The 27234-nt window shown below is 35.7% G+C and overlaps 1 protein-coding gene and 1 long non-coding RNA gene across 3 annotated transcripts; both read left to right on the top strand.

The window, feature by feature from the left end:
- Nucleotides 1–1523: 1523 nt before the first annotated feature.
- On the top strand, nt 1524–10499 carry LOC149217616 (elicitor-responsive protein 3-like). The gene is made up of 6 exons (XM_089391387.1): nt 1524–1590; nt 1748–1817; nt 5841–5847; nt 9426–9541; nt 9664–9781; nt 10434–10499. The coding sequence occupies exons 1-6, from the start codon at nt 1524–1526 to the stop codon at nt 10497–10499; spliced, it is 444 nt and encodes a 147-aa protein (XP_089247513.1).
- Nucleotides 2792–3682, top strand: LOC149217617 (uncharacterized). 2 transcript variants are annotated; one of them, XR_016250687.1, is made up of 3 exons: nt 2792–3136; nt 3321–3376; nt 3535–3682. It is a non-coding gene; the product is annotated as an uncharacterized LOC149217617 (long non-coding RNA). The 2 variants fall into 2 exon arrangements; XR_016250686.1 differs by having other exon boundaries at nt 2792–3376.
- Nucleotides 10500–27234: the final 16735 nt, after the last annotated feature.

Raw genomic sequence — 27234 nt, 5'->3', positions numbered from 1 at the left:
GATGAGTTATTATCAAGATTGATGATAATGATAATGAGTTATTATCAAGATTGTCGTTATGCAGCCAAGCCCTAGCTTTCTCTACACCATCACTCTGCCCTCCATAATCCTAGGAGGAATTTGTGAAATCATGGATAACTTCTCACTCACTGCCACCGTGGCCTTGTACTTTGCACCGTTAGGGTCTACCACCAAAGAGAAGGAAGAATTCACCGCCTAGCTATTTGGTTTGAGATATCCAATTTGGCTTTATGTATATTAATACAACTCAACGAACTCTACACATCAGTCCAGATCAGAGAGCACGAGGATAGATACCAACCCATCGTCGACAGAAAAAATAGCGGAGAGGAAAGGTGATCAAGACACTAATTTAACTTACGCCATCCGTGGGCGTTACTTGTCTATGGATCGTGTCCCCCCACCCGGCAACATGCCAAGCCAAGCCAAGGAAAGAGTGGCATTTTATATAAAAATTCAAGAACTCAGTCTGTTGCTTCTACCGACATGAAGCATTTAATAAGATTAGAGTGAGATTTAACCAGCACTGCAACTTGTCTTGTCTCTGCACATGCAAATGGAGGGCACGGCAGCTAATTCACATTGTTTCAACTTAAAAATGGGATAAGAAGCGGGGCAATCGCATTTATTTTTTTCAGAGAGAAATCATCATATGGCCGAAGTCGACAGATTTTTACAACCTATATGGCCGAAGCCAGTAGAATTTTTTACGGCATAACCGTTACAAATATCGTTCAAACATCTCCATAGCGTGGGGTATCAAATATGCGCCTCTGCAAGAATCGAACTTAGCTGGGGTGCGAAAGCCATCCGCCCCAGCCATGCAATCGCATTTATTTATGATATTCCCACTGAATAATTGCCCTGCAATCTACATCACCAAATGCAGCTGGTTGGGACAATATATGGTTGGCCACTGCAAATGGTATGCAAAGAAAAGTCGGGCAGGAAGCCATAGGGAGTAGCAACATTAATTTTGTACTCGACATCTCTTCTCTTGTTATTGGTGACGCCCGTAAAGAGTGCATAGGGTGACAAGATTAGTCCATAGCGCTCCCTCCATGACATTCATAGCATTAATGACGACGCAATGATTATATTTTATGATAATCTTCAGAGAGTCTGTGGATGTCTATTTAATAATGAGCAGAAGGGTCTGTTGTTCTATGGGTAAGAAGCATGCGAAAGCGCGGAAGAATTTGCAAGATTTTTATTTTATATAAAATTTATTGGTGTAAGTTGAAATATTTTGTAATTAGGCGGTAAGGCGTTTCTCTTTGAAATCAATTTTCCTTTTGGGTTACGTGTATATTTCTGAGCCTTTGATTTAAGTGTTAGATGATGAAAATAATCTCATCCATCCAATTGATTAGACGGGTATATGATGAGACCCCGCAAATAGACGGTTGCCCTCGCTAGACGCTACTCGCTCGGCGATACTATATTCCAGGACCCTGGATCTGTGGAAATCGACTTCAAGAGGTAGAAGGAAAAGAATCAAGATGCCGAGGGGAACTCTGGAGGTGCTGCTTGTCAATGCCGAGGGGCTGCAAAACACTGATTTCCTCTATAATATATTATCATCCGAGCTGATCTCTTGCATTTTAGGCGATTTGATAAATCTTTGGATTCGAATATTGCTAATGAGACAACTGAATTATGTGTTTTGGTGTATGTTCAGTTGGATCTTTGATTTATTTTTTCTCTAATGTGGTTGTGGTTGCAAGTAACATGGATCCCTATGTCATTATCCAGTGCCGAACTCAGCAACAGAAGAGCAGCGTTGCGTCCGGTGAGTATGCATATTCGTATGGTTTTAGCCGTGTATTGAGAATAGATATTATTGAGAACATGGCTGACTATACTCTGCTTGCAACCCTTCATAATGATCTTTAGTGGAAATCTCTATTTCAGGGGAACCAATTTTGGGGTCGGCTGGGCAGAAGGTAAATCAAATTTTTCCGTGTCAAATCCCGCCTGGAAAACCTTTAGTACTCATTTTGATTATCAATCACCTTCCACGAAGGAGAGCCTTATGGAATCCTACATAGTAAGCCATAAACCATCATTTTTACATAGAACTTGGGGAGTCTGCAATTCTCAATGCGGATTTAGTTTTTCATTTATGTTTTTCAGGCCAAGTTTTATCCGAGTATCTTTTCTCAACTTCCTCTGTTCAGGTAAGAGGCTACATCACATCCTGTGATTTTATGCTCCGTAATTTCCTTTCTTTTAATGGTTTGTTTGCAGCGTTCAAACACTTGATTTAGACTTTCTGTTTTTTAACCTCTTTTGAATGGTTTGTAAATATCTTTTATGATCTTCACTTATATTTTAATGATCTGATTCCTTTTTCAATGCAGTGGCTATTGACGGGTTTTGACTTTGGCTTTGGTTTTTCATATCAGATACTATATCAGGTATTCCAGTGATCTCAGTGATCTCAGACCTTCAAGATTCAGGGTTTCCAGTTTGACACGCACATTTTTGTTGAGAAAATTAAGATGTTCAAGATTTTAAAACATCTTGTAGGCACCTGATAATGATCATTCCTTCGATTTTCACTTGACTCTAGCTAACCTAGAGCATTAGCTGCGATGAAATGTTTTATTGGACAAAGAAAACCCTTTCTGATGGACCATTGCAGAATAACTTGATTGGTTAGGTTCTCAACGTTATACCTCATTGCTTTTTTGACCTTAGGATACCAATCCATGTCATCATATCTGAAGTAATATACCATTCTAATCTATGTAGGACTTTATCAAAATCAATCTTGAGGAGCAGATCTTCTTGATGAATTTCTCCAGCCCACTAGATAGTTTTCAAGCTTAATTTTTTTGTGGTTAATGCCTCTGCAGAAGTCTTCAATGCCCTTTGTTGAATCCAAACTTTCTTGGGTGTGTTGAGAATGCTTTGGGCATACGAGAATGGTTGGAATCTAATGGTCACCAGTAGAACTGAGTTCCCTCTGCGAACCTGAATTTTGTTTTTGCATTTCCGGAAGCATTAGCCTGCTCGCATACCCCACCCTGCCAATACCAAAATCTAAACAGAATTTAGTTTTTCAGGCCAAGTTTTATCCGAGTATCTTTTCTCAACTTCCTCTGTTCAGGTAAGAGGTTACATCACATCCTGTGATTTTATGCTCCGTAATTTCCTTTCTTTTAATGGTTTGTTTGCAGCGTTCAAACACTTGATTTAGACTTTCTATTTTTTAACCTCTTTTGAATGGTTTGTAAATATCTTTTAATGATCTTCACTTATATTTTAGTGATCTGATTCCTTTTTCAATGCAGTGGCTATTGACGGTTTTGACTTTGGCTTTGGTTTTTCATATCAGATACTATATCAGGTATTCCAGTGATCTCATCATATCTGAAGTAATATACCATTCTAATTTGTGTAGGACTTTATCAAAATCAATCTTGAGGAGCAGATCTTCTTGATGAATTTCTCCAACCCACTAGATAGTTTTCAAGCTTAATTTTTTTGTGGTTATTGCCTCCGCAGGAGTCTTCAATGCCCTTTGCTGAATCCAAACTTTCTTGGGTGTGTTGAGAATGCTTTGGGCATACGAGAATGGCTGGAATCTAATGGTCACCAGTAGAACTGAGTTCCCTCTGCGAACCTGAATTTTGTTTTTGCATTCCCGGAAGCATTAGCCTGCTCGCATACCCCACCCTGCCAATACCAAAATCCAAATAGGATTTAGTTTTTCATTTATGTTTTTCAGGCCAAGTTTTATCCGAGTATCTTTTCTCAACTTCCTTTGTTCAGGTAAGAGGCTACATCACATCCTGTGATTTTATGCTCTGTAATTTCCTTTCTTTTAATGGTTTGTTTGCAGCGTTCAAACACTTGATTTAGACTTTCTGTTTTTTAACCTCTTTTGAATGGTTTGTAAATATATTTTAATGATCTTCACTTATCTTTTAATGATCTGATTCCTTTTTCAATGCAGTGGCTATTGACGGTTTTGACTTTGGCTTTGGTTTTTCATATCAGATACTATATCAGGTATTCCAGTGATCTCAAACCTTCAAGATTCAGGGTTTCCAGTTTGACACGCGCATTTTTGTTGAGAAAATTAAGATGTTCAAGATATGAAAGATCTGTCAATGTGTTTAATTCTAAGCAAAATTCCATGCATAGTTTTTCCAGTGATCTCAGGCCTTCAGGATTCACGGTTTCCTGCTTGATGCACCCATTTATGTTGAGATATTTTAGATGTTCAAGATTTGAAATGTCTGTCAATGTCTTTAATTCTAAGCAAGATTCTGGATTTGTGTTGATTTATATGTGCAGTGGCAATGTCTATCCGCTTGTGATTGCTGCACATCCATCAGAACCTAATCAGTTTGCCATTGGGTTGACTGGGCGTTGTCTCAACACCAGCTTGTAGAAGTTCTTCCATGTTCACATTGTCACCCTACAGCAGGGAAAACCAGAGAGAGCTGTTGAAAAGGAACATGAGAGTTTGCAAAGGCAAACAGGATGGAGGAAAAAAGAAGGGACACATGGATCAGTTTTATAAACATCGGGCATCTTCCAAAAAAATAAGTAAGATACTTATGTCCTAGGAAGTTCACAGATTTATATTATGTAAGAACAAGAAACCAAAGACGAAGTTGCAAACTTATGATTTTCTTGGGTTAAAAGTTCATGTGTATAATCATTGGTGTGTATCCATTAGCAGCGTGTAGTTGAGCTTTCTGATACAGATTTATTATATAGACAACCAAGCTCCATTTTTATATCACCCAGAAGACACAAAAGATATAAATCAGTAACAAAGGAGGCCAATTAAAAATCTATGTAACCCAATTAATTGTGTAAAATGAAGAATTGAAAATCGTATCATAACTCCAATATATGGAAGATGTGAGGAAGCAGTTCGATCATAAAAAACAGAAAAAAATAAAGACTGAATACAATATCTTGCTACTAACTATTAACATCTGTGGATAACATAGCATCCAGAGTAAATAACATTCATACTGATCATAAAGACATGATACACAACTCCTTTACAATGAAGAAATAACAATGATTTGATTAAAAGAAAACAGCATTAGAAAAGTCCAAATTTTCATAAGCATATAGCAGTAGGTTACGGTTAGATTACTGTGAGATCATCCCCAAGGCATCTGAATGTCTCCCTCCTTAATAGTCTTTTTCTTCTTCTTGTTTTCACTTTTCGCTGTTTGATTCCTATGCTCAGTCACTGCAGCTAGATATGTTCAACAGAGGCATCCCAGGGCGATATATCAAATTTGACTTATCCTCCATAACAAGTATTACGCTCAAAATATTCTGCAAAATAAAATCAGATTATATCTATTACAGCTTCAGGCAGAACCTTTTTGCGCTATTTTTGACATGTGGAACTACCTAAATCATGATTTCTTAATGCATTTGATTCATCTTATCTCAGATTCAAATGGAAAAGGTAAACCACTCATAAGATAAATTATATCATTCAAGTGAGAATGAATAGAAATTATATAAATAAATTGTATGTCGCATTCAAACTACAATCTTATATTGCATGCTGAAACTCATTCTCTTCCTCTTAGTCTTAAGAGAAACTACTCTGAGGAACAAGCATAAAGTAATTAGACAACGAAATCTCCCCACATACAACTGTAAACAGTGCATGCCCAAACCAATACTAATGACTGTCAATTATCACAACAACACTGGTTTAGAGGTTGCCTTGGAGTGTATAGCATAAAACCCATTTGCCAGCGCCTCCTTCAGAAGAATCAATCACAGCTCAAATAATAGAGCAAATCAATTGACAGAACTGACTATAGAGGAAAAGTTTTTTAAGGTGTTGAACCACACCTCATAAGATTAGTACTTGGCAAACATGGCTTTTACCAGTATCAAAATTGACCAAAGCTCTGGTTAGAAACTCATTGGCAGTAGAACCCACTTCCTTAACTCTCCACAACATATTCTTTGATTGCCCTTCTTTGTACCAGAAAGCCAGAGGACCATCCACGAACCAGCCGGGTAGTATAAGGTTGACTAATACTTCTGTGAACCTTGGTACTATTGAGGTGGCAATGCTGTATTCAAAAACGTATCTGATCCGTAGTCCCTTCTTTGAGCCATGTGATTATCCAAGGCATCTGAAGTCATGAATCTAATGCCTCTGCTTTCATTATTTTCGGACATGGAAGATTTAATCAACAACTTTGCCCAGTAACCATTTACTGAATTCCAGAAAGTGACTTCCTTACACAAAACTTCTAAACCTAATCTTTTAGATTTGAATGAATTTCAACACATTTTACACACATTGGAAAAGATATTCATCCATATGCATTCTTAAAATCTCAAATCTGTTTTACAATTTTTACAGAGAAGATATGCACCAATTTCTTAGTATACCCAAACCAGGTCCTCAAGAATACCATATTACCATCTCCCAAAAGATTTTATACCCAAAGTTCCTGCTACTGTGCTGCCTCATAGAATGCACACTGTCTCCAAAGCATAAGAGTCTTGGTTCTCTTTGACAATGAAATCTATCCAAATATTTAATGAAAGACTTCCATACCCAAACTAATAACAACAACTTCTATTTTCACAGCCTCAGAAAGACAGCAGAGAGGTTGTTTTAATGCCTAGTGAATGTGGTATTGCCCTCAACAGTGATAAAGGCTCCCACAATATCAAACATTGCTCAATTAGTAAACAAAAAGAATGGAAAAATCACTGAAACAGTAAACAACTTTTTTGGCACTTCACTCATCATCATCCCTCATCAGGGATGAAAAGAAAGCATAAATGATCTATTGAGATTGAGAAACAGTGATTGATACCATTGACAAATTTTATTTAGGGTGTAAAATCGTTGCAGTCATGTTCGTCTATGAATGATCATTTTGGAGATGATAATTTTGATGTTTTGTATTCAGAAATTCATAACGCATTGAACTCCAGAAACAAAAAAAACCATCAAAGAAAATCCATCACTTTTCCTGAACTTTCTTGACAATTCGCCGGGGGTGCAGACGTTAGGGATAGCCTCTCCAATTTGACTGCAATCTCCTCAATATCTGCCTCTATTTCCCTTGTATTGTCTTCAGGCGTATCAGTCATTAAACTGATAGCTTCATTCCTTTTTCAACGAGCCACAACTTTTCTGATTTATAATCAAAGGTAGCAAATTTAAAAATTTCACGCGAGCTTTACAAGGGGACTATACATCTATTATTAGTGACAACCTTTTTAAAGGATTTACGCTACAAATGATTCAACAGCAGTTTAATACACTTTCATTCTAATACAATCGTGCCTTAATACCAACGGACAACCCCCTATGAATGTATGCAATAGCGGATCAGCATTTAGAGTTCACACCCGGCCATCATAATTAAATAATAGAACTGTCTGCCGCAGACAGACTAGGCACACATTAATCTACCGTAGCAACGCTCTTTTGAGCCCGCACTTGTAAGTTCAACCGGCCACCACACGTAGTTGAGAGCCCTCTTTGCGCAAACAGCTAGGAACCACTAATGAAAACCACGCAGAATAATGAAACTAACTCTGTATTCGACCAAACAGAATAATGAAACAGTCACGTATATACAGCATATAAGGTTTTACCATCGCCAAGCTACCTTAATACAAAAGTAATTATATATCACATGCAATCAATCACGCATGTTAGGAGCTGCGGAGATTCTTCAACTTTCTGGTGTATTTACTTCTTCTGTTACTGCTGCCACTGGTGCCTCTCCCTCAGCTGGAGCAACAATTGCATTCCTCTGCTTTGTTTCTGCATTCTCTGGGCACTCAAAAGCTCTATGTCCCAGCTTATTGCATCTGTAACATTTTATTTCTCTGCCTCCTCCTCTGAATCTCAGAAAAATTATTTGTGATGAGTCATATTATGATTTACATCTTCAAGAAATACTTCGTATCCTTTTTCAAGAAATACTCTGTATCCTTTTTCCAATTATTTTGGCTGTGGCATCGCATGGGCCGTGTTGTGGTTACTCTCCGATGCCATGTCATTGCGTTTTAGTGGTTGTTCTCTCTAATCTCGATGTCATTAATTGGTTGAAAAGGCAAAGACCAGCTGTGGCCAACTTCTTGGCTATTCACAAGTTCATGTGATCTTAGTACTTTTATATCAATACAAATATGAGGTCTCCGTTTGCTTTTAAAAATAAGAAATTGTTATGGTGCAACCAATGACTGTATGGTACCGTTTGTTGCTTGCAGTCTTGCCTACTGTGCTATACATCACGAACACTCCAGATGATTCTCAAGTTATTTTAAAGGTACGCTATCTCATAAAAAATATTATCTAGTGCTTATGACGATAGGTGGTAACATAAGTCTTGTCATAGATGTTTGATCCAGCTTTAAGAATTATGATGAATATAATCCAATCTTGCAGCATCCAGACCTATGGATAGTTATGTTTGGTTCGACAGTAGATTTTAATATATGTTTTTTTTATGGAAACAGGGAATTTCCACAGACCGTATTCTTAATTTATGTCGATTATTAGCTGTGAATGTGGGGACATGCCATCTGACCAACTATTCTTTATCCCATGAAGTAAGAAAATCAGTAGTTCAGAAGCTCATTAAATAATGGGGTTGTTTGACACGCTGGTGGATTGCAATTGACTGGTTGTGTTCAAGATATCATGTGGTACGACCCTACTTGCATTAACAACACAGGTGTTCGTGTCAAGATAGAAATAGCTATGTATAGTGAAACTGGTTCTATTATTATTTTGTAAAGCTTAAGTGTGACCATGGCAACATTGGCCATCTTAGTTTTCTTGAAGTATCCATGACTTGGTAAAAACTTGAATTATACTAGGTTCGTGGCAACAAGTTGAGGGATTCATCAGATGTTGCAACCTTGAAGCCTTGTGCCCTTACTCTTGAAGAAGGTAACCAATAACTATGCTCCCCCATCTGAACAAGTCAGCGGAGATAGCTGGAAATTTTGTCTTGCCTTTCTTTAAAATATAAATGTTTTTATCTTGAGTATGCATATTCCTATGGTTTTAGACGTATATTGAGAACATATATTATTGAGAGCATCGCTGACTAGTCCCTGATAAATAGATCCCCGATCTCTGATAAAATTCTTTCGTTCGCATAATTTTTAAGTTTGTTTATAGGTATCTAGGGTTCAAATGCTTTTCAAACAATGGAGAAAATGGTTACATCGTTTTAAGAAAGAGTTCATGGCGAGGTATTAGTTATGACTGAGTGCCCCTGGATTATCTGTGGGAAGAAGAAATTACACAAATCTTTTCTATATGCACGGGAAGTAGGGAGATTTCACAAATTTTTCCCCCAAAAATATATAGAGTTAAAAATTAATAATCGGATCTCTGAAATTGCAGGTAAAGGTAGCATCCCGAGTGGAATGAGAAATTTGTTTTCATTGTAGCCGACGGGGTTGCTGAACTCACCTTAAAATTAATGGACAACGATAGTGGAAACGCGGATGACTTCGTTGGGGAAGCAAGGTGTAGATGAGTCTCCAGCATTATGATCTCAGTCATTTTTTCAGATCCTACGGTCTTTCATCGTTTTTCAATATTTCTATTTTCTGATCATATATCTTTATATTTTTTACTGTGGTGCACAACATTCCCCTGGAGGGAGTATTCATGGAAGGAAGCCTATCCCCGACTTCCTACAATGTTGTCCTTCCAGACCAGAACTACTGTGGGGAGATAAAAGTTGGCCTCACATTCACTATTAAGGTAGATTCTATATATGCAGAGGCTCTTTATATCAGAAACATTTTTTTGCATGGTAATAGGATGGATTCATATTAGCTCTGGATATTGACCAATCACTATAAATTTCATTTTCAAATTTTGTTTTACAGATGTAAGAAGATAATCTCAATAAAAAGTTTAAACTTATTGCTTCTAGATCTTTTAAAGTTAAATATCTTTTTAGAATTTAATGGATTTAAGGATATAAAGGATCTATGGATATAAAGGATGTATTGTAGATTTTGAGAATATTCAAGATATATGAATAATAGAATTTGAAAATCTTAGGGAGCAATACAAAGTGTACACTTTAAAGTTAAATACTTTTCTAGAATTTCATGGATCCATGAATATGGTAGATTTTGAGTATATTCAAGATCCATGAATATTGTAGAATATGAGAATCTTAGAGAGATTACAAATAAGATTAAGGTGAAACAGGTCAAACAAATTGACCAGGCAGATTCTATCATATTCTCAAATTCTAAAATATTCCCAGAATTTATTATCAAATTAATTTAGATTCCATAACCCTAACATGTAATTGTTTTTTTTCATATAAATTCCCATCAAATTACTTCAATCCTATGAACTTAAATATGTTTTTTCATATTATGGTGATTGGAAATCGCAGGAAGAAGAAGATTGCTGTGAGGAAGCAACAACGGAGGAGGTCGGAGAGTGGAAAGAAAGCTCCTAATGACCATTCCTTTCAATTGTTATGTTCAGTAGGTCACATAACATAGAAAACCTTCAAAGAAATCGAATGTACTGTCGCATCAAACGCAAGAAATTCTGAAATAGTGTTTATTGGGAGTATATCATTCTAAAATAATGTTTATTGGGAATATATCTGCATCTTTCCTCACCTATGACTCTCATAAATTCTGAAATAGTGTATCCACATCGTTCCTGGACTATGACTCTTTTTGTGTGGTTTGATGTTTATCTTTTCTACCAATCATTGAAACTCTTCATGGAAACGTTGTGATTTCTCTAGAGACTACACAAAATGGATTTCCGCACTTTATGCCTTACCACGTTTTCTTTGCAACATCTGATGCAAATGCTAGTTGATACGCCTTATTATATTATTAGTGACCTGCAGAAACAAAAATGTTAATGCTCTATAAAAAAAAATTATATTAATATTGATTTTATCATAATTGCTGTATAGATTCCAGATATAGTCACAGATGTCGCCAGTTTATGGACCAATAATAACGGATCTTGTTCCAGATTGGAATTAAGATCCATAATCATATCTTCCCGTTGAATGGTCTCTTTTATATTTTTTTGATTAAACGTTTTGAAAAACTAAGATCGTGTACTTTTATACCGTTAGAATTTGTGATTTTTGCCCATCTTTTTTAAAATTTCGAATAAAAAATTGGGTGAAAAATAAGATAAAAAATATAAAATTGGATGGGATAATGTTTAAAAGACTTCAATTAACTCAAATTTATTTTAAAACTAAATTTAATAAATATTTAATTTTTTAATGTGTAATTTTCTTAATTATTTAATATAATGAAATTATTTGAACATATTTCTCGATTAGCTTCCCTAGACAAACATGTTTTCTATTTTTTATTGATCAAGCTCAACACATTTTTGGATTTCTTTTCATTCACTCATGCTTTTATGCTATTTTGGCTTCTCACTTTTTCCATATTTCAAAAACAGTGGTTGAGCCAACATTACAATGACAAGAAAATATGGCATTTCCACTTTTTGGACCACCCATTTTCAAGATTTTACAAGGGATTTTTTTCCTATTGGAGCAAGATAGCTAAAAAATAATGGATAGGCAATCGTTGCGTGGTTCGTGAGACAGACGGTGTAGATGTTAAGTCGTAACTATTTATGTTTTCGAAGCAGGTAAGGCATAGTTAATACACGTTCAACCCCTAATACTAGTAAACTGGGTTGAACCAAAGTCTGTTGTACAACAAGACACTTTATATCCTGTAAGACACTTTGATATGCTCAGAGTTTGAGCTGGAAGAAGGTCCAGCTTCAGTGACTTGGTGACAATTCGGTGGGTATAACCCTCTAGCATATCATGTCGAACAACTGATATTTGAGAAAAGCTTCAGTGGGAGAAAGGCTTATGTGCCATTTTTATGGCTATTTTAGATTCATCTCCATATTCTGTTGTAGAGCATTGCCTTGCTATCTACGATTATTAACTCACAAATGACTTCATATAATCTGTTACTGTTACTTTTTGCCCTGCAGTACATCCTCGGTGCAAAGAGTATCCTATTTTCCCTCGTGCACAAATCTTCCTAGAGTCTATTCATCATTAAATGTTGAGACAAATAGATTAGCTATTTTTTTTCTCAACATATAAATCATTAGTTGGTTGTTAAATTAGTCTCCTTATTTATATATTGGATGAACAATATTAGATTTCCATGGAAAAAATCTAAATGAAACAATATAATCAAGAAGTCAACAATATAGACCGGTAGGACTATAGGGTTGTGCTAAAGTCAACTTTCAAATTTTTTATATTTTGAGGTTGGTTAGACTATACCTTGAAAATGGTACACATGATCTTATGGTCCTCATGAAACTCGCAATCGGTGGCTATGGGCTCACTAAACATAGGGGCTAGTCAACACGACTTTGTTGGGTTGGTAAAAGCAGTGTGTTGTTATTTTCCTCACCAGGGTTCAAATCTCTATATTGATATTCTTCCACTCATGGGGCACTTTTTCTTTTGCTTAGAAGCTCACAAGGATCACACTACCCCCCCCCCTAAAGTTTTCTTGGAGAAAACAAATAAAAACTTAGAGAATGAAGAATATATAAGGGTAGTTAAAGAACTCACCTAGTGTCGGTCTATAAGTATGATAAATCTCTATATTGATCTTCTTCCACTCATGGGACACTTTTTCTTGTGCTTAGAAGCTCACAAGGATCACACTACTCCTCTCCTAAAGTTTGCTTGGAGAAAACAGATAAAAACCTAAAGAATGAAGAATATATAAGGGTAGTTAAAGAAATCACCTAGTTTTGGTCTAGAGGTATGATATGCAAATTTATCTGGCTCTATCCATTTGTTAAATCCATAACAAGATAGATCACAACGAGCTAGAAGATGAGAAATTACGAAATCTCTCTCCTAGTGTGAGGTTTCTTTCTGATCATCATTGATTCAAATCTAGGTAGGGGATGGATCTTTAATACAGGCCATAGTTCTTTAATTGGGCCATCCTTTTCATGAGATATTGGTTGACATGATTTGACCTTAGAGTGGTGATTCCTTTAATCACTTTAGTTTGGGATTTACTGTTTCAAGTTTTCATTAATATTGACTACAATTTCAAGTTCAATAACATAAATTACATATATAGTGAATTGATTTTATTAATGTAGTTCCTTTTATGAAAATGGTTATTTATAGAGTATATAACATAAATTACTTGTATTTATAAATAGAATGGTGTTCACATTTTTAAAAACCAGAAGCAAATGTGCTAAGTCATAACATGCACAACATAACACTATAATTTTTTTAAAACAAAGATCACCCATTTAGTTATTCGAGAAGCGAAGAATAAAAACTCACGATATAGTCACTTTTGGACAACCTCGTAAACAATTACTGGGTGTGATCTATCACTAGGCTAGTCCCAACTAACAATGTTGTTGTTATTACCTCATTTCATATTTTGAGAAGAAGCCATTGTGTATAAAACAAACCATTGCAATGGATTTTTGAATTTTGGGAAGCCACCTTGTCTGAAATAACTGTTGGAATATTGAAGGTTCTTAGGCCATAAATTCCATATATTTCCCTAATCATATCTATCTACAAACCATCACATTAACACTATCACGAGGACCATCACTATTGACAGAATTTAAAATTTATACATTACATAATACTTGTAGTAAACTACAAAAATAAACTTGGGGCTTCAAAACTAAAACATACAACCTAAAAAACAAAACCAAAATTTGTAGATATCAAACAAGAACCAAAATTATAGATAAAGAAGAAGAGGTTGCAAACATGTATTTATTGATTTACAACATAGTTTCGATCATCCATTCCTCTTGAATGGAATAGATATTCGAGAGTATAGATAATACATGTATTTCTATGAAAATATGTTGTTCTACTACTCCATGAAACAAAATTGCAAAATTGTAGTTGATCTAATCAATTAAGCATATATCCTCCTTGAAACCCATCTCTTCTCTTCAAAATTCAAACTAGTACACTACAAGAAGAAGAACAACCACCATTGAAGCTTATGCTAAGTACCTAGTGCTAAGTAGTACCCCTCCTAGCTTAGATTCATGCTAATAATTCTTCCATATCATATTATTTGATTTGATTTTGGTGGGATTGATTGGATCTTCATATCCTCAAATCACAACCTTTTAGTTCCCCAAGGATTTGGGAAAGCCCAAAACACATATCTATGAATAGTAATCCAACAACAAATTTACATTATAAAACAAGAATTTTGGTTTTCATCACTGAAAAGATGACGAGGATGAACATGCTCAGTGACATATATGGAAATAGGGGCTTCATTTTTCTTGATTTCATCCCTATTGTTCTTACCATCACCTTTGGATTCATCACCTCACTTATTTGCATTATCCCCTCCCCTTTTTTTTTCTCCATCATCCTTCTTATCCCCACCACCACTTGCCTTTCTCTCTCCTCCTTCTTTCTTTCCCCCCTGCTTCTTATCCTCTTCTTTCCTATCTCCATCCATCTTTGGTGGAACAATCTCCACATGTCTCCTGTTCTTTCTGTGGAGATATTCCACTAGAGTATTGGGATCTATGGTCCCCTTCACATTCACTTTGTGATTCTTCATATCAAGTTCTACAAATTCCACGCAAGTAATCTAGTCATTCATCTAATCCAAGAAATCAAGATACACTTAAATCAACTAAAACGGCTTGTCTCTTAACACATAACCCTAACAATTTCTTAGAATATTATTATGTTTAGTAGCACTGATAGCCTCAAAACTATTTTCCACCATATTAAAATATACAGGAATTGGATAATACTATGTAGACAACATGCGTACATATTCTTTCCATGAACTATTCAAATACTTTTTCTGAATTATGACTTCTGTGATACATATTGAATTAAGAAAACAATTTTTTCAGTAGAAATCACATCAAAGAATTTTCTACGATGTGTTTCGAACCATCCAGAGTGGTTCATCGTTAGGACAAGATGAAGAAGCATATCTTGGCACACACTTGAATAGAGATCAATGTAGAGACCCTTCATTCAAATAACGACTATAATAAATGACTAGTTTATAAAAATATTAATTAATTTAAATCATAAAATATATTAAATAAAATTATGAAATAGGTAAAGGTTTGCAATAACGAATATTCAAATTCAAACAAGGAGCAAAGTAACAAAAAAAATGGCTAGTTTAAAAATAAAGTTATTTAATTTACAACATTAATTAATGGGACTCACTAATATTAAATAAAATCAACAGATAAATTATATATGGACTAAGAAAAAACAATTAGAAGCAAGGATCCCTGCCAAAAAAATAAAACCATGGAGTCAAGGCCTAAAAAATGGAGGCAAGACCCTATTATTCACAAAATAAATTAATGAAAAAAATAAAATCAAATTAAGAAAGACAACAGATCAGGGTCAACTATAAATTAAGGGGTTAAGGAACTATAAATAAATCAAGGAGCCAAAAAATGAAAAATAACCAAAGTATAACAAATAAAATATACAAAAGAAAATAAAAATAAATTAAAAGAGCTCAGAACGATCAAGAGGATAAAGCATAATAGATTAAAAAATAATTAATGACCAAACAAACAACAAAAGAAGATATAGAAACCTAAATAGAAAAAGAGCAAAAATAAAATCAGAGGGACAGAACGAGGACCCAACTTCTGCTAATATTCCAACCATCATCTCTATTCAAATTATTAGGCCTTTTTTCAATTTCTAAGGCCTCCTTGAATTTTTTATGATGGAAATGAATAATCTTGGCAATGACTTGGGCCTCTTCAATGCAAATGTGATGCTTAGATTTTTCAACATGTTCTGCCAAGGTAGAGGAGCGGGTCCTACCATGCCTGATGTCAGCGACATGCTCACAAATCCTCTAATTAATAGAGAGACTAGTCCCACCTATGAAGGGATTCCCACAGGAGCAAGGGATCATGTAAACCCCTTTCATAGTTTTACGGTCCACAGGATCCTTTATTGATCTTAGGGAGCTTCAGAGGGTGTTTATAGGTCTAAAGGTTGAAGGAACCTTATGCCTTCTTAACATCTTCACAATCCTGTTAGTGGTGCCTTGTATAAAAGGGAGATGAACACCTGAAAATATATCCTTGGGTTCAATCTTAACCTAGGAACCTTTTTCAGCTTTAGGGAATGTCTTATAACACTGGTGCCTACTATACCCATTATTCAAGAAAACATACAGGAGGTGTACTTTCTCATCATTAAGATGGTTGCCATCAGAAACTCTTAAATCTCTAGTGGCTAAAGTGTTGAGAACACCAAGCTTTGAGCTTGGAAATGATGAGAACTAGCATGAAGATATTGCTCCGTGTGATTTTTATTCCGAAAGACTCGATGAGAAAAGGAGTTATCCTCATTCCTTGACAAGAGGACGTCAAGGAAGGGGAGACTACCATTGCTTTCGAATTCCATGGTCAACTCTATGGAATTGGTCTTGTTATTAAGATGAAGAAAAAAGAGGTCCAACTCTTCCTTACCATGGGACCAGATGACACAAGTGTCATTAAAAAACCTCTTCCACATCTTAGGAAGAAGATGTGAAGAGGCTAAGGCCTTAGATTCAAAATTGTCCATAAAAATATTAGCCACTACAAGGGATAGGGGGGAACCCATGAGGACACCACAAGTTTGCTCATAGAATTCCCGATCAAAAGAGAAGAAAGTAGAGGTGAGATAGATATCAACTAAACTAGTCGTGTTAGGATTCGTAATATGCTTAATGACTTCATTGACCTCATTGATAGGGATAGTAGTGTAGAGGGAGACCACATCAAAACTCATAGGCTTGTCATTGGGATCAAGAGTAATACTCTTCAACCCATTGACAAAGGATGCAGAGTCCTTGACAAAGGAATATGTATGACAAATAAGGGGCCTAAGCTTTAGTGCTAAATATTTAGCAAGAAGATAGGTCTCTCACCCTATCATGTTGAAAATGGGTCTTAGTGGAGCCCCTTCCTTATGAATCTTAGGAAGGCCATAGATTCTGGGGTAATAGGGCTACTTTCAATAAGCTTATGACTAAATGAGCTAACCAAGCTACTGGATTTTATAGCAAGAGCCACACTTTTGGAAATATTCTTCAAAGTATCCTTAGTAAGTTTCTTGTATCTCCCACTATTACACAGGTGCTCCAACATCTTCTTTCAGTAATCCTCTTTATCAAGAATAACAACAACACCACCCTTATTAGCCTTTAGAACAACAACATCCTTGTTATTATTTAGTGATTTGAGAATGTCAAACCCAATCTTGTTGATAGTGTTCTTGGGGGGCTTAGCCTTCCTAAGGACAATAGAAAAGTCTTGTCTAATGATATCTTTAGTGACCTCTGGTAAGTCTCTAATACCATACTTATTGTAACAAATGATGTCATCTATAGGGATCTTTCAAGGATTGAGCAAAATTTAAACCTTTCTCCAAAAGGCGAAAGACGAGAGGGTGAAATGAGAATCTCGAGAGATTGGCAACCCTATTACTAGGGGGTAGGGGGATTAGAATGAAGATTATTAAATGAACATAAAGTTCTACAATTACTATTGCTCATATTATTATTACCATTACAAAGAGAAACGTCATTTTCAAGGTAATTATTATAATTATTAAATCTCTTCTAAACTATATTATTATTATTATTAAAACAATTATTATTATTATTACACCAATTATTATTATTATTATTATTATAAAAATGTTTATTATTATTTTTAATATTATTAGTATGAATAGAAAGAATAATATTAGTATTATCATCATTCTTAATAATGCTCTGACCATATTTTTTCACACTTCTCACCATATCCAACCCAACAGAACTCGCCCTATTAAGATCCACTCACTCAGTATTACCAAACTTGGATACCGAGTCAACATATCCTGAAGATAAAGGCGATGGTGTGTAGAGAACTAAGCCAAAGCTGGAACAATCAAACAAAGAGAGGGTCAAAGGGGAGAGCGCCTTCACCTGAGAGTAAACAAATGATGAGTTTAACGATGAGTCCATTGAGGCTGCATGCAGTGAAATGAGACCGGAGTTGGCACTTGCAGATCGAGGGAATGAAGAAGAGGGTAGATGTACCAGATCGTCGTTGACAAAAAATGAAGGCAGACCAACCACCGCTGAGGGAGGGACTATCACCAGTTGAAAGAGAACATCCAAAAGAAACCAGAGATAACGAAGACCTAAATCAAACCAGACCGTTAATAATGGATTATAGATAATCATCGACGAGGGAAAAATGATAAGGAGGAAATAAAGGCGAGTCCAAAGAAAAACCAGGATCAACCGGATCACTCGAACGCCTACCACTAGAATACTATTTCACTTGAACATTGAAGTACTATTTCACTCAAACATTGGAAAAAGTTATGGGCTCAATCCATATGATTAACAACACTATTTCAAAACCTTGAATCTTAGCATTGATCTACATTAAATTAAACAAAAATAACACAATAATATATGAAATTGAACAAGAAATCAAACACAATACCTTAGATTGAAATTAATAACATACAAAATTGAACAAGAAATCAAACACAATACCTTATATTGAAATTAATAACATACAAAAGAGTAAGGGGATGGCTATGGGCACTGATCCCAATTTCCATCGAGCTCATTTAGGTTCTCGGTAGCAGTAGTACTAGATATATTTGCAGTAAGCATTGTGCTAGATCCTTTGAGATGAAAAAAGGACTTCCCTTTGTATCATAATGTATCCTCGAGTGCAAACTCTAGCTCCATTTGAAGGATACATTGACAACCCACTCAGTGCAAGGGCTAGGCATGAAATAAAATGATAGCTTGGGGAAATTAATTTCATATCTCTCACCAAATAAGAGAAATATGAGTACTCATTTGTCATGCACTATTTCCTTTAGTGAATTCCCTACATGGATACCTTCTTAGAAAATGAAGCTCAAGACTCAACTATATGTAATGGTGAACAGTACGAAATCTAAAATATTTCACTTTCCATGTGAGAAATTATGTTATTCTAATAATAGTTTCAATTCTACTTTACAAAATCATACCAAATAATTTTTATTATACATGATAGTGAATCGTGATCAAATATGTAAATACTTTCTACTTTATAATTTCACCATGCTCTACAATTGCATATGTGCTTTCCTATGTAAGGGTGTGTATGTGTGTGTGCGCGTTGTCCATAAGGTGTGTATACATGCTCTCACTAGATACTTGTCATTACCCAGAGTTGTTCATTCGAAGATAAGATGTAGTAGGAACCAATTTTGATCCCAAAGGGCTGAAGTTTAAAAGGATAGTTGTCCATCTTTTCATGAAACAATGCCTCAAGAAAAACAAGCAGAGGAACATGAAAAGGGAAAAGTTTAATTTGTAGAAAATACGTGTACCAATAGAAAAAAAAATTAGAGTGAATGTATGGTATGAAGCCCGAGGGAAGTGAAAATATTGTCTTGTAACCAAGTTGTCAAGATAACACATTCCTATTATCTACTGGGGCTACTAATAATTTATTGTCTTTCTTGGGAAGGAAGGGAAACCTCCAAGGTAAGGATTGATTAAAAGACAAATACATAGAAAAAATTGTATGATCTGTTAAAGTGCCATCATATATTATTGTAAGCTAAATTTGATCATGATTTTGTGTTGAAATAAACTTAAGTAATTTGAAATTGTTTAAAGCGTGCTTTGACCTATGATATAAATTTGAATCTATTCAGCTTCCTAATATGTTTCCACATTTTTTGCAGACTTTGAGACAACATGGAAAAGAAATGGAAGACTATCATGGACTTTGAGGGGTAAGATCCTATCGATAAAATCATATTTTCAAGTAAAGATTTAGTTTGGTCTGAAGTATATAAGACGTACATGAATGTTGACTAGGTTGTAAAAATTCCTACACATAGAGTCCTTAATTTTGTTAAAGGAGAGGAATCAAATCTAGATGCTTTGTGTACCTTCCAGTGTCAAAAAAGCAAACCTACAAGCTCAAGGCCTAGTGTTCCCTTACGATAGGAACTATAAGTATTTTAGAAAAGCCTTGTTTAGATGTTGTTATTAATAGCGCCTTATCATTTGTCATATGTGTTGACATTTCAAATTTTATTTTATATTTATACTTGCTCATATGGTCCAGAGGACAAGAGAGAAGAATGGAAAACCAAAACAAGGTGTTCATTTGCCAAAAAGAGGGGTTTCCAATGCCATTTTATTGTAAAGGTTATGGTTCAGAACCCCATTGCAGCAATAATAACATACAATATGTATGATCATGAAGATGGGAAAGGATGGCCTTGTCATGGAAAAATATACACTTTAGGGGATGATGGTCTTCAGAAGAAGCCAATAATTTCAAGGGAAATGATTTCTTATTTAGAAAGTTGTTTTTTTATTCAAGTGCCAGTTGACTATGTTTGTAAAATGCATATTAAAAAATATGTTGACATAGATGCCATAGCTCGGTATAGGGATTTTTTCTTATGCTAAAAATATGTCGTAAACATATATAATTGTTTGATGAAATAAAATTACCAATTTCATAAGAAAGATGAAATGAGTGTGAATCTTTGGTATGAAAAACACCAAAATGATTTCTTCTTCTACCAGAAGCCCAATCTTGGAGAGATCCCTTTTATAGACGGAATAAAAACAAAATAGATGTTAGAAAATATTGTAAAGTTATCGCACAATAACTTGATATCAATGGATTCAAGATTCAGTAAAAATAAATATGGGGTGAGTGTTTTTCCAATGATTACTTTAATATAATTAATTTTGTTATAATGATTCAATATGATTAATGACTTAAAATTAACTTCATTTTTATAATATGACACTATCAATTGTACACGATTGTGGCGTCTGATCAGAAACAAAGTGGGGTGCTAGTTGCATGGGTGGTGATGTCATGTAATACATCACAAGATATAACACTATGGTTAGAGCACCTCATGCATAGGTGTTTTCATCTTTGTCCAGACTGAAAGGTTAATGCCTTTATAGTTGATGATGCATTGGCTGAAATAATTACTTTGTGGTACCATCAATATTATTATTTTACATTTCAAGTTGCATTCATTTTAAATATTTCTCACTTAAAATGAATTAAATATAGTAGGAGAATCACGAGATGTGAAGTGATATTGTGTTTTTCGCATGTTAGGAGGGAATGGCTAAAGAATGTTAATCGGTTGGCCAATAGTTAAGAAAAAGAAAAAGAGATGTTCAATGAACTTGGTTATATCATGAAAATTTGTTCTAGTGATGAAGTGGATAATGCAATTAGTGTATTTTTCACCAAATTTGCAACCGAGGAGAAGTTTTTGGACCATTTCCACAAGAATTGGGTTTTCGATGACAAGATTCATAAGTTCACATACTATTTTTTCAGTTCATACATTCGTTTTTCATAAAGACAAGATATATTTACTAATTGAGTTTTTACATCTATGGTTGTGGGTTAAAAGCTGCTGAGATTTTCCTGATGCAAATTAGGAGACAAATAATGTTGTGGAGTCATACCACAGTTATCTCAAGACAAAAATTTTATGTGATAGACCAAAGAAATGTTCTCATACGTTGGATTGGCTATTCTATACTCTCCTCAAAAATGTTGAGCCATATTACCATTGTAGGAATTTACAGGGTAAGTTCCTCAGATAGAACACCGAAGGACACCGCTCACAAACAGATCACAGATCAATACACCAGTATTTTGACGTGGTTAAAACCCTCAAAGAGGGAAACAGTCCAAGGTCTGAGCCAACGCGGTCGCTTCAGGCAATTTATTAATAAAATAATGAAACTTTACATGTGCTTCTCTCATAGACGGTTTACCCTACAAATGACCCTCCATGCTCTTTAAATAGAGATCATGGACCAATCGGGTGTTAAGCCACAGATCAAGTGTCGGTAATACCGAGGAGAGAATGAACCGTCGGATCACTACATATCGTGATCGTCGGATTGTAAGTTACAAAATGTACATGGTACAGAAACACACTTTACCTAACTCTATACCTAACTCTATACTAGACCAAGTTGTACTTAACTATTTCCTATGTGTCGGAATATCCTAACATTCCCCCTTAAGAAGAACTTGGGATAGGATTGAAGGATTTACAAATATGACAGAATAGGAGAAGGAAGGAGGCACTAGAGCCTATCCCCCCTTAGTGACAACTTCCTGAACTCCAACCATAAATCGAAGTTTAGTGAACTTCGCCTCTCGAGAGCCTTTGTAAAGATGTCTGCAACTTGATCATCTGTTGAACAATATTGCACTTCAAGAACATGGTCATGAATGAGATTTCTGATGAAGCGCATGTGCAGTTTAATTTGTTTGTTGCGCTGATGTTGGACTAGATCTTTGCATAGTTGAATGGCACTTTGATTATCACACCAAAGTGTAGTCGGATGCTGCTGCTGAAAGCCAAACTCTGACACGATCTGACGAAGCCACAAGGCTTCCTTAATAGCTTCTACGACACCACGATACTCTGCTTCTGCTGAAGAAAGAGAAATGGCACCTTGTTTCTTGCAAGCCCATGTAATAGGTCCTGAACCAAGAGTGAACACATAACCTGCAGTAGACTTCCGATCATCAGGGTCACCAGCCCAATCGGAATCAGTGAAACCAACCAATAGAGGAGATGCTTCGGCACTATAATGAATCCCAAACTGAACTGTACCTCGAACATAACGAAGTATTCTTTTAGCTACTTTCCAATGACTTTCATGTGGGTTTTGCATAAACCGAGCAACAAGGCCAACGACAAAGGAAAGGTTAGGACGAGTATGGGTTAGATATAAAAATTTTCCTACAAGTTGACGGTATAAGGTAGCATCAACTTCAGGAGAAGTACAAGTGACTGAAAGTTTGACTCCAGACTGAAAGGGAGAAGGGGCTGGCTTACATTCTTCCATGTGAAAATGGCGTAGAATATCACAGGCATACTTGGATTGGGAAAGGGAAATGCCTTCCTTGGATTGCAAGACTTGAAGACCAAGAAAATAATGTAAGTGTCCTAAGTCTGTCATTTCAAACTTCCTTTTAAGGGTAGACTTCACATGGTTTATAAGGTTGGGATCACTACCAGTCAGGATAAGATCATCAACATAAAGAACAAGAATGATAAGAGACTTGCCCACTTTCTTGGTGTAGACAATGTTGTCAGAATGACACCTAGAAAAGCCATTTTCTAAAAGAAAGTTATCCATTTTGGCATACCAAGCTCGAGGAGCTTGCTTGAGACCATAAAGGGATTTCTTAAGCCGACATACAAGGCTGGAGTCTGTTTGTATAAAGCCAATAGGTTGTTCCATATAGATTTCTTCATGCAAGTCCCCATGCAAGAAGGCATATTTAACATCCATCTGATGGACTTCCCATTTGGAAGAGGCAGCAAGGGAAAGAACAAGGCGGATAGAGTTCATTTTGGCAACAGGGGAGAAGGTTTTAGTATAGTCAATCCCTTCAACTTGTGATAAACACTTAGCAACAAGACGAGCTTTATGTTTATCAACTTTCCCATCTGGTCCATACTTGGTTATGTAAACCCATTTGCATCTAACATGTTTTCCTCCCTTTGGTAGAGGAACAAGATCCCATGTATCATTTGCCAATAATGAATGATATTCTTCATTCATAGCTGCTTCCCAATCTGGATGGCCTGAAGCTTCTGCAAAGGTGTCAAGATCATAATTCATTGAAGATTGAGCCAGTAAAGAAGAGGCTCTCTCGAACTGAGAACGTGTACATCGCTGATCTGTAGTATCACTGACAAGATCACCTGTTGCATCCCGAGTAGCACGTACCCATTTTGGAAGATGAGGAGCTGAAGGAGGATCCTGAGAAGGTGGGGGAGGAGTTTCATCCTCTCTTTCATCATCTGAAGAAGAAATATTTTCAAAAGTAGAAGAGATAGGGAGAGGTGGCACATCCGCCGAACTAGGCTTGCAGGCCGATATATTTTAAACAAACTTTACATCTCTTCTAATGATAACATTTTTGGACTTAAGTGGAATAAGTCTATATCCTTTGACATCTTCAGAATATCCAACAAAAATACATTTTTCACTCTTAGGTTCTAAAGCTTTATGTTTCTCATCTGGAATATGGGCCCATGCTTCACTTCCAAAAACACGAAAGTGACTTACATCAGGTTTGATTGAGCTCCATGCTTCTTCTGGAGTGATATTCTTTAAAACCTTAGTAGGAGTGCGATTATTATGTAATTTGCATAGTTAATTGCTTCTGCCCAATAATTAACACTAAGTCCTTTAGATTGAAGCATACAATTAGCCATTTCCTTTAAGGTGCGATTCTTCCTTTCAGCTACACCATTTTGTTGTGGAGTATATGGAACAATATGTTGCATTTGAATTCCATTCTCAGTGGAAAAGTTGATGAATGTGTTTTTAACATATTCTCCGCCATTATCAGATCTTAGCTTAAGAATTTGATGTCCAGATTGTTTTTCAAAAAAGGCCTTAAAGGCCAAGAACATGTTAAATACTTCACTCTTGAGTTTTAAGAAGTATACCTAAGTGCGTCTGGAGAAATCATCAATGAAAGTTAAGAAATACTTGTAGCCAGAGAATGAAGCAACTGGAAGTGGACCACATAAATGACTATGCACGAGCTGTAAAGGGGCTGAGGCGTGCTAAGAGGCACGTTTTTCAAAACTATCCTGATGATGTTTTCCGAGTACACATCCGAAATAGACACCATCTCTGTAAGATACCATGTAGGAATTTATAGGGTAAGTTCCTCAGACAGAACACCAAAGGAGACCGCTCACAAACATATCACAGATCAATACACCAATATTTTGACATGGTTAAAACCCTCAAAGAGGGAAACAGTCCATGGCCTGAGCCAACACGGCCACTTCAGGCAATTTATTAATAAAAGAATGAAAATTTACATATGCTTCTATCATAGACGGTTTACCCTACAAATGACCCTCCATGCTCTTTAAATAGAGATCATGGACCAATTGGGTGTTAAGCCACGGATCAAGTGTTGGTAATACCGAGGAGAGAATAAACCATTGGATCACTACATATCGTGACTGTCGGATTGTAAGTTAAAAAATGTACATGGTAAAGAAACACACTTTACCTAACTCTATACCTAACTCTATACTAGACCAAGTTGTACTTAACTATTTCCTATGTGTCGGAATATCCTAACAACCATTTCAAGGAAATTATGAAAAAAAAATGATATTTGAACAACGACAAGAAGGAGATGCATCTTGAATCATCAATGGAAAAGGCTAGAAGAATTATACATAGTGATTTCAGGACTCATGAGAGCATAACACACGGTTATTGGGTGAGGAGTCAAAGTATATCTGATAAGAAATATCTTATCATATGGCATCACACAGATTTTATCACTTGTGATTTCCCATGATCTATTCGTGGCACATTTGCAAGCATGCCATAAAGGTAGATTGGTTGTATTCCCCCTCAATAGATTCAGGCTCTTTATTGGATCATGATACCACACCCAATACATTGAATTCCCCTCCTGAGATAAGTATAGAGGAACCAAACCTTGATGCAGATGCTAGCACAACTATTATGGTTAATGACAATGTTGAAGGACTTAAGTTGGCTAGAGAGAAATTGTTTGGCTACCTAGACTTGTTTCAGAATAGTCCTCCGGCTACTTTGAGCAAGTCAAAGCAGTTGATTGATTTGGTTAAAAAATTGGTGGATGATGCCATGGATGTTCATATTATGGATTATGACTTCACCCTTGTGTTGGGTGCTTATGAGTCATCTTTGAATAGGAAGAAGAGTTTCCTTATAGCTAAAAAGAAAAATAAAAGAAGCAAAAAAATGGCAGCTTGGATATTGATTTGAATGTCCCTGCATATGAAGATGAACCATTTCAGTTTCAGTGCCTCAATAAGCAAAGTCGTCCTCACTCCAACAATGCATCCTCTACTGTCCCAAGAAAGTTCTATAGAGGGATGGGATCAATATTTTTAGATCAAAATGTCATTATTTCCAGGGTTGTTGCTATATCTTTTCTCTTAACTATGTCAACTAGTTTCTTTCAAGTTTTTAATGTAGTGTTTGAATGTTTGTAGGGGTGCAACATCCCAATATTGTGCCTTTACTTGAAGCACATATAAAATTCACCATCACTCTATTTATCACATCAATCAAGATGCATTTGATGGGACTCCTAATTGATGTAGTATCATGTATTATGATCCCTATATTACTTCACATGATATTATTTTCTCTCATGGAAATTGTGTTGTTAACTTATAGATACAAGAACTTCTTCAGTGGTTCGCCCTCCATTCAAACATGATAGGTTGATTGAAAAAATAAAAATTAGTGATTTTCTAGGTTTGTTGATATGTATTTTCTCTTAACTGTGTGCACTGGTTGTTGTTGATGTTGTTAATGTAGTGTTTGAATGTTTGTAGGGGTGCAACATTCCAATATTTTTCCTTCACTTGAAGCACATAAATAGATGCACCGTCTCTCTATTTATCACATCAGTCAAGTTGCATTTTATGGAACTCCTAATTGATGCATTCTGTATTCTTATGCATCTATTACTCCACATGATATTATTTGCTCTGATGGAAATTGTATTTTTATATTATAGATGCAACAATATCTTGAATGGATTTCCCTCCATCTGAACATGATTGGTTGATTGTTAACACACAAATTGTTGATTTTCTAGGCTTGTTGCTATATTTTTTTCTCTTAACTATGTGCACTGGTTTTTGTTGATGTTTTTAATGTAATGTTTGAATGTTTGCAGGGGTGAAACATCCCAATATTGTGCCTTCACTTGAAGCACATAGACAAATGCACCATCCCTCTATTTATCACATCGGTCAAGGTGCATTTGATGGGACTCCTAATTGGTGTGGTTTGCATTCTGATGCTTGTACTACTTCACATGATATTATTTTCTCTGATGGAAATTGCATTGTTATCTTATAGATACAACAACTTCTTCAATGGATTTTCCTCCATCTGAACATGATTGGCTTATTGAAAACACATAACTTGGTGATTTTCCAGGTTTGTTGCTATATATTTTATCTTAATTGTTTGCACTAGTTGTTGTTAATGTAGTGTTTGAATGTTTGCAAGGGTGCAATATCCAAATAT

The sequence above is a fragment of the Pinus tabuliformis genome, chromosome 1_1 (genome assembly GCF_031772625.1).
Source record: "Pinus tabuliformis cultivar Carrire ecotype Pingquan chromosome 1_1, CPIR1, whole genome shotgun sequence".
Classification (NCBI taxonomy): domain Eukaryota; kingdom Viridiplantae; phylum Streptophyta; class Pinopsida; order Pinales; family Pinaceae; genus Pinus; species Pinus tabuliformis.
Note: the sequence above shows the minus strand (reverse complement) of the source record. Positions and strands in the feature narration are given on the sequence as shown.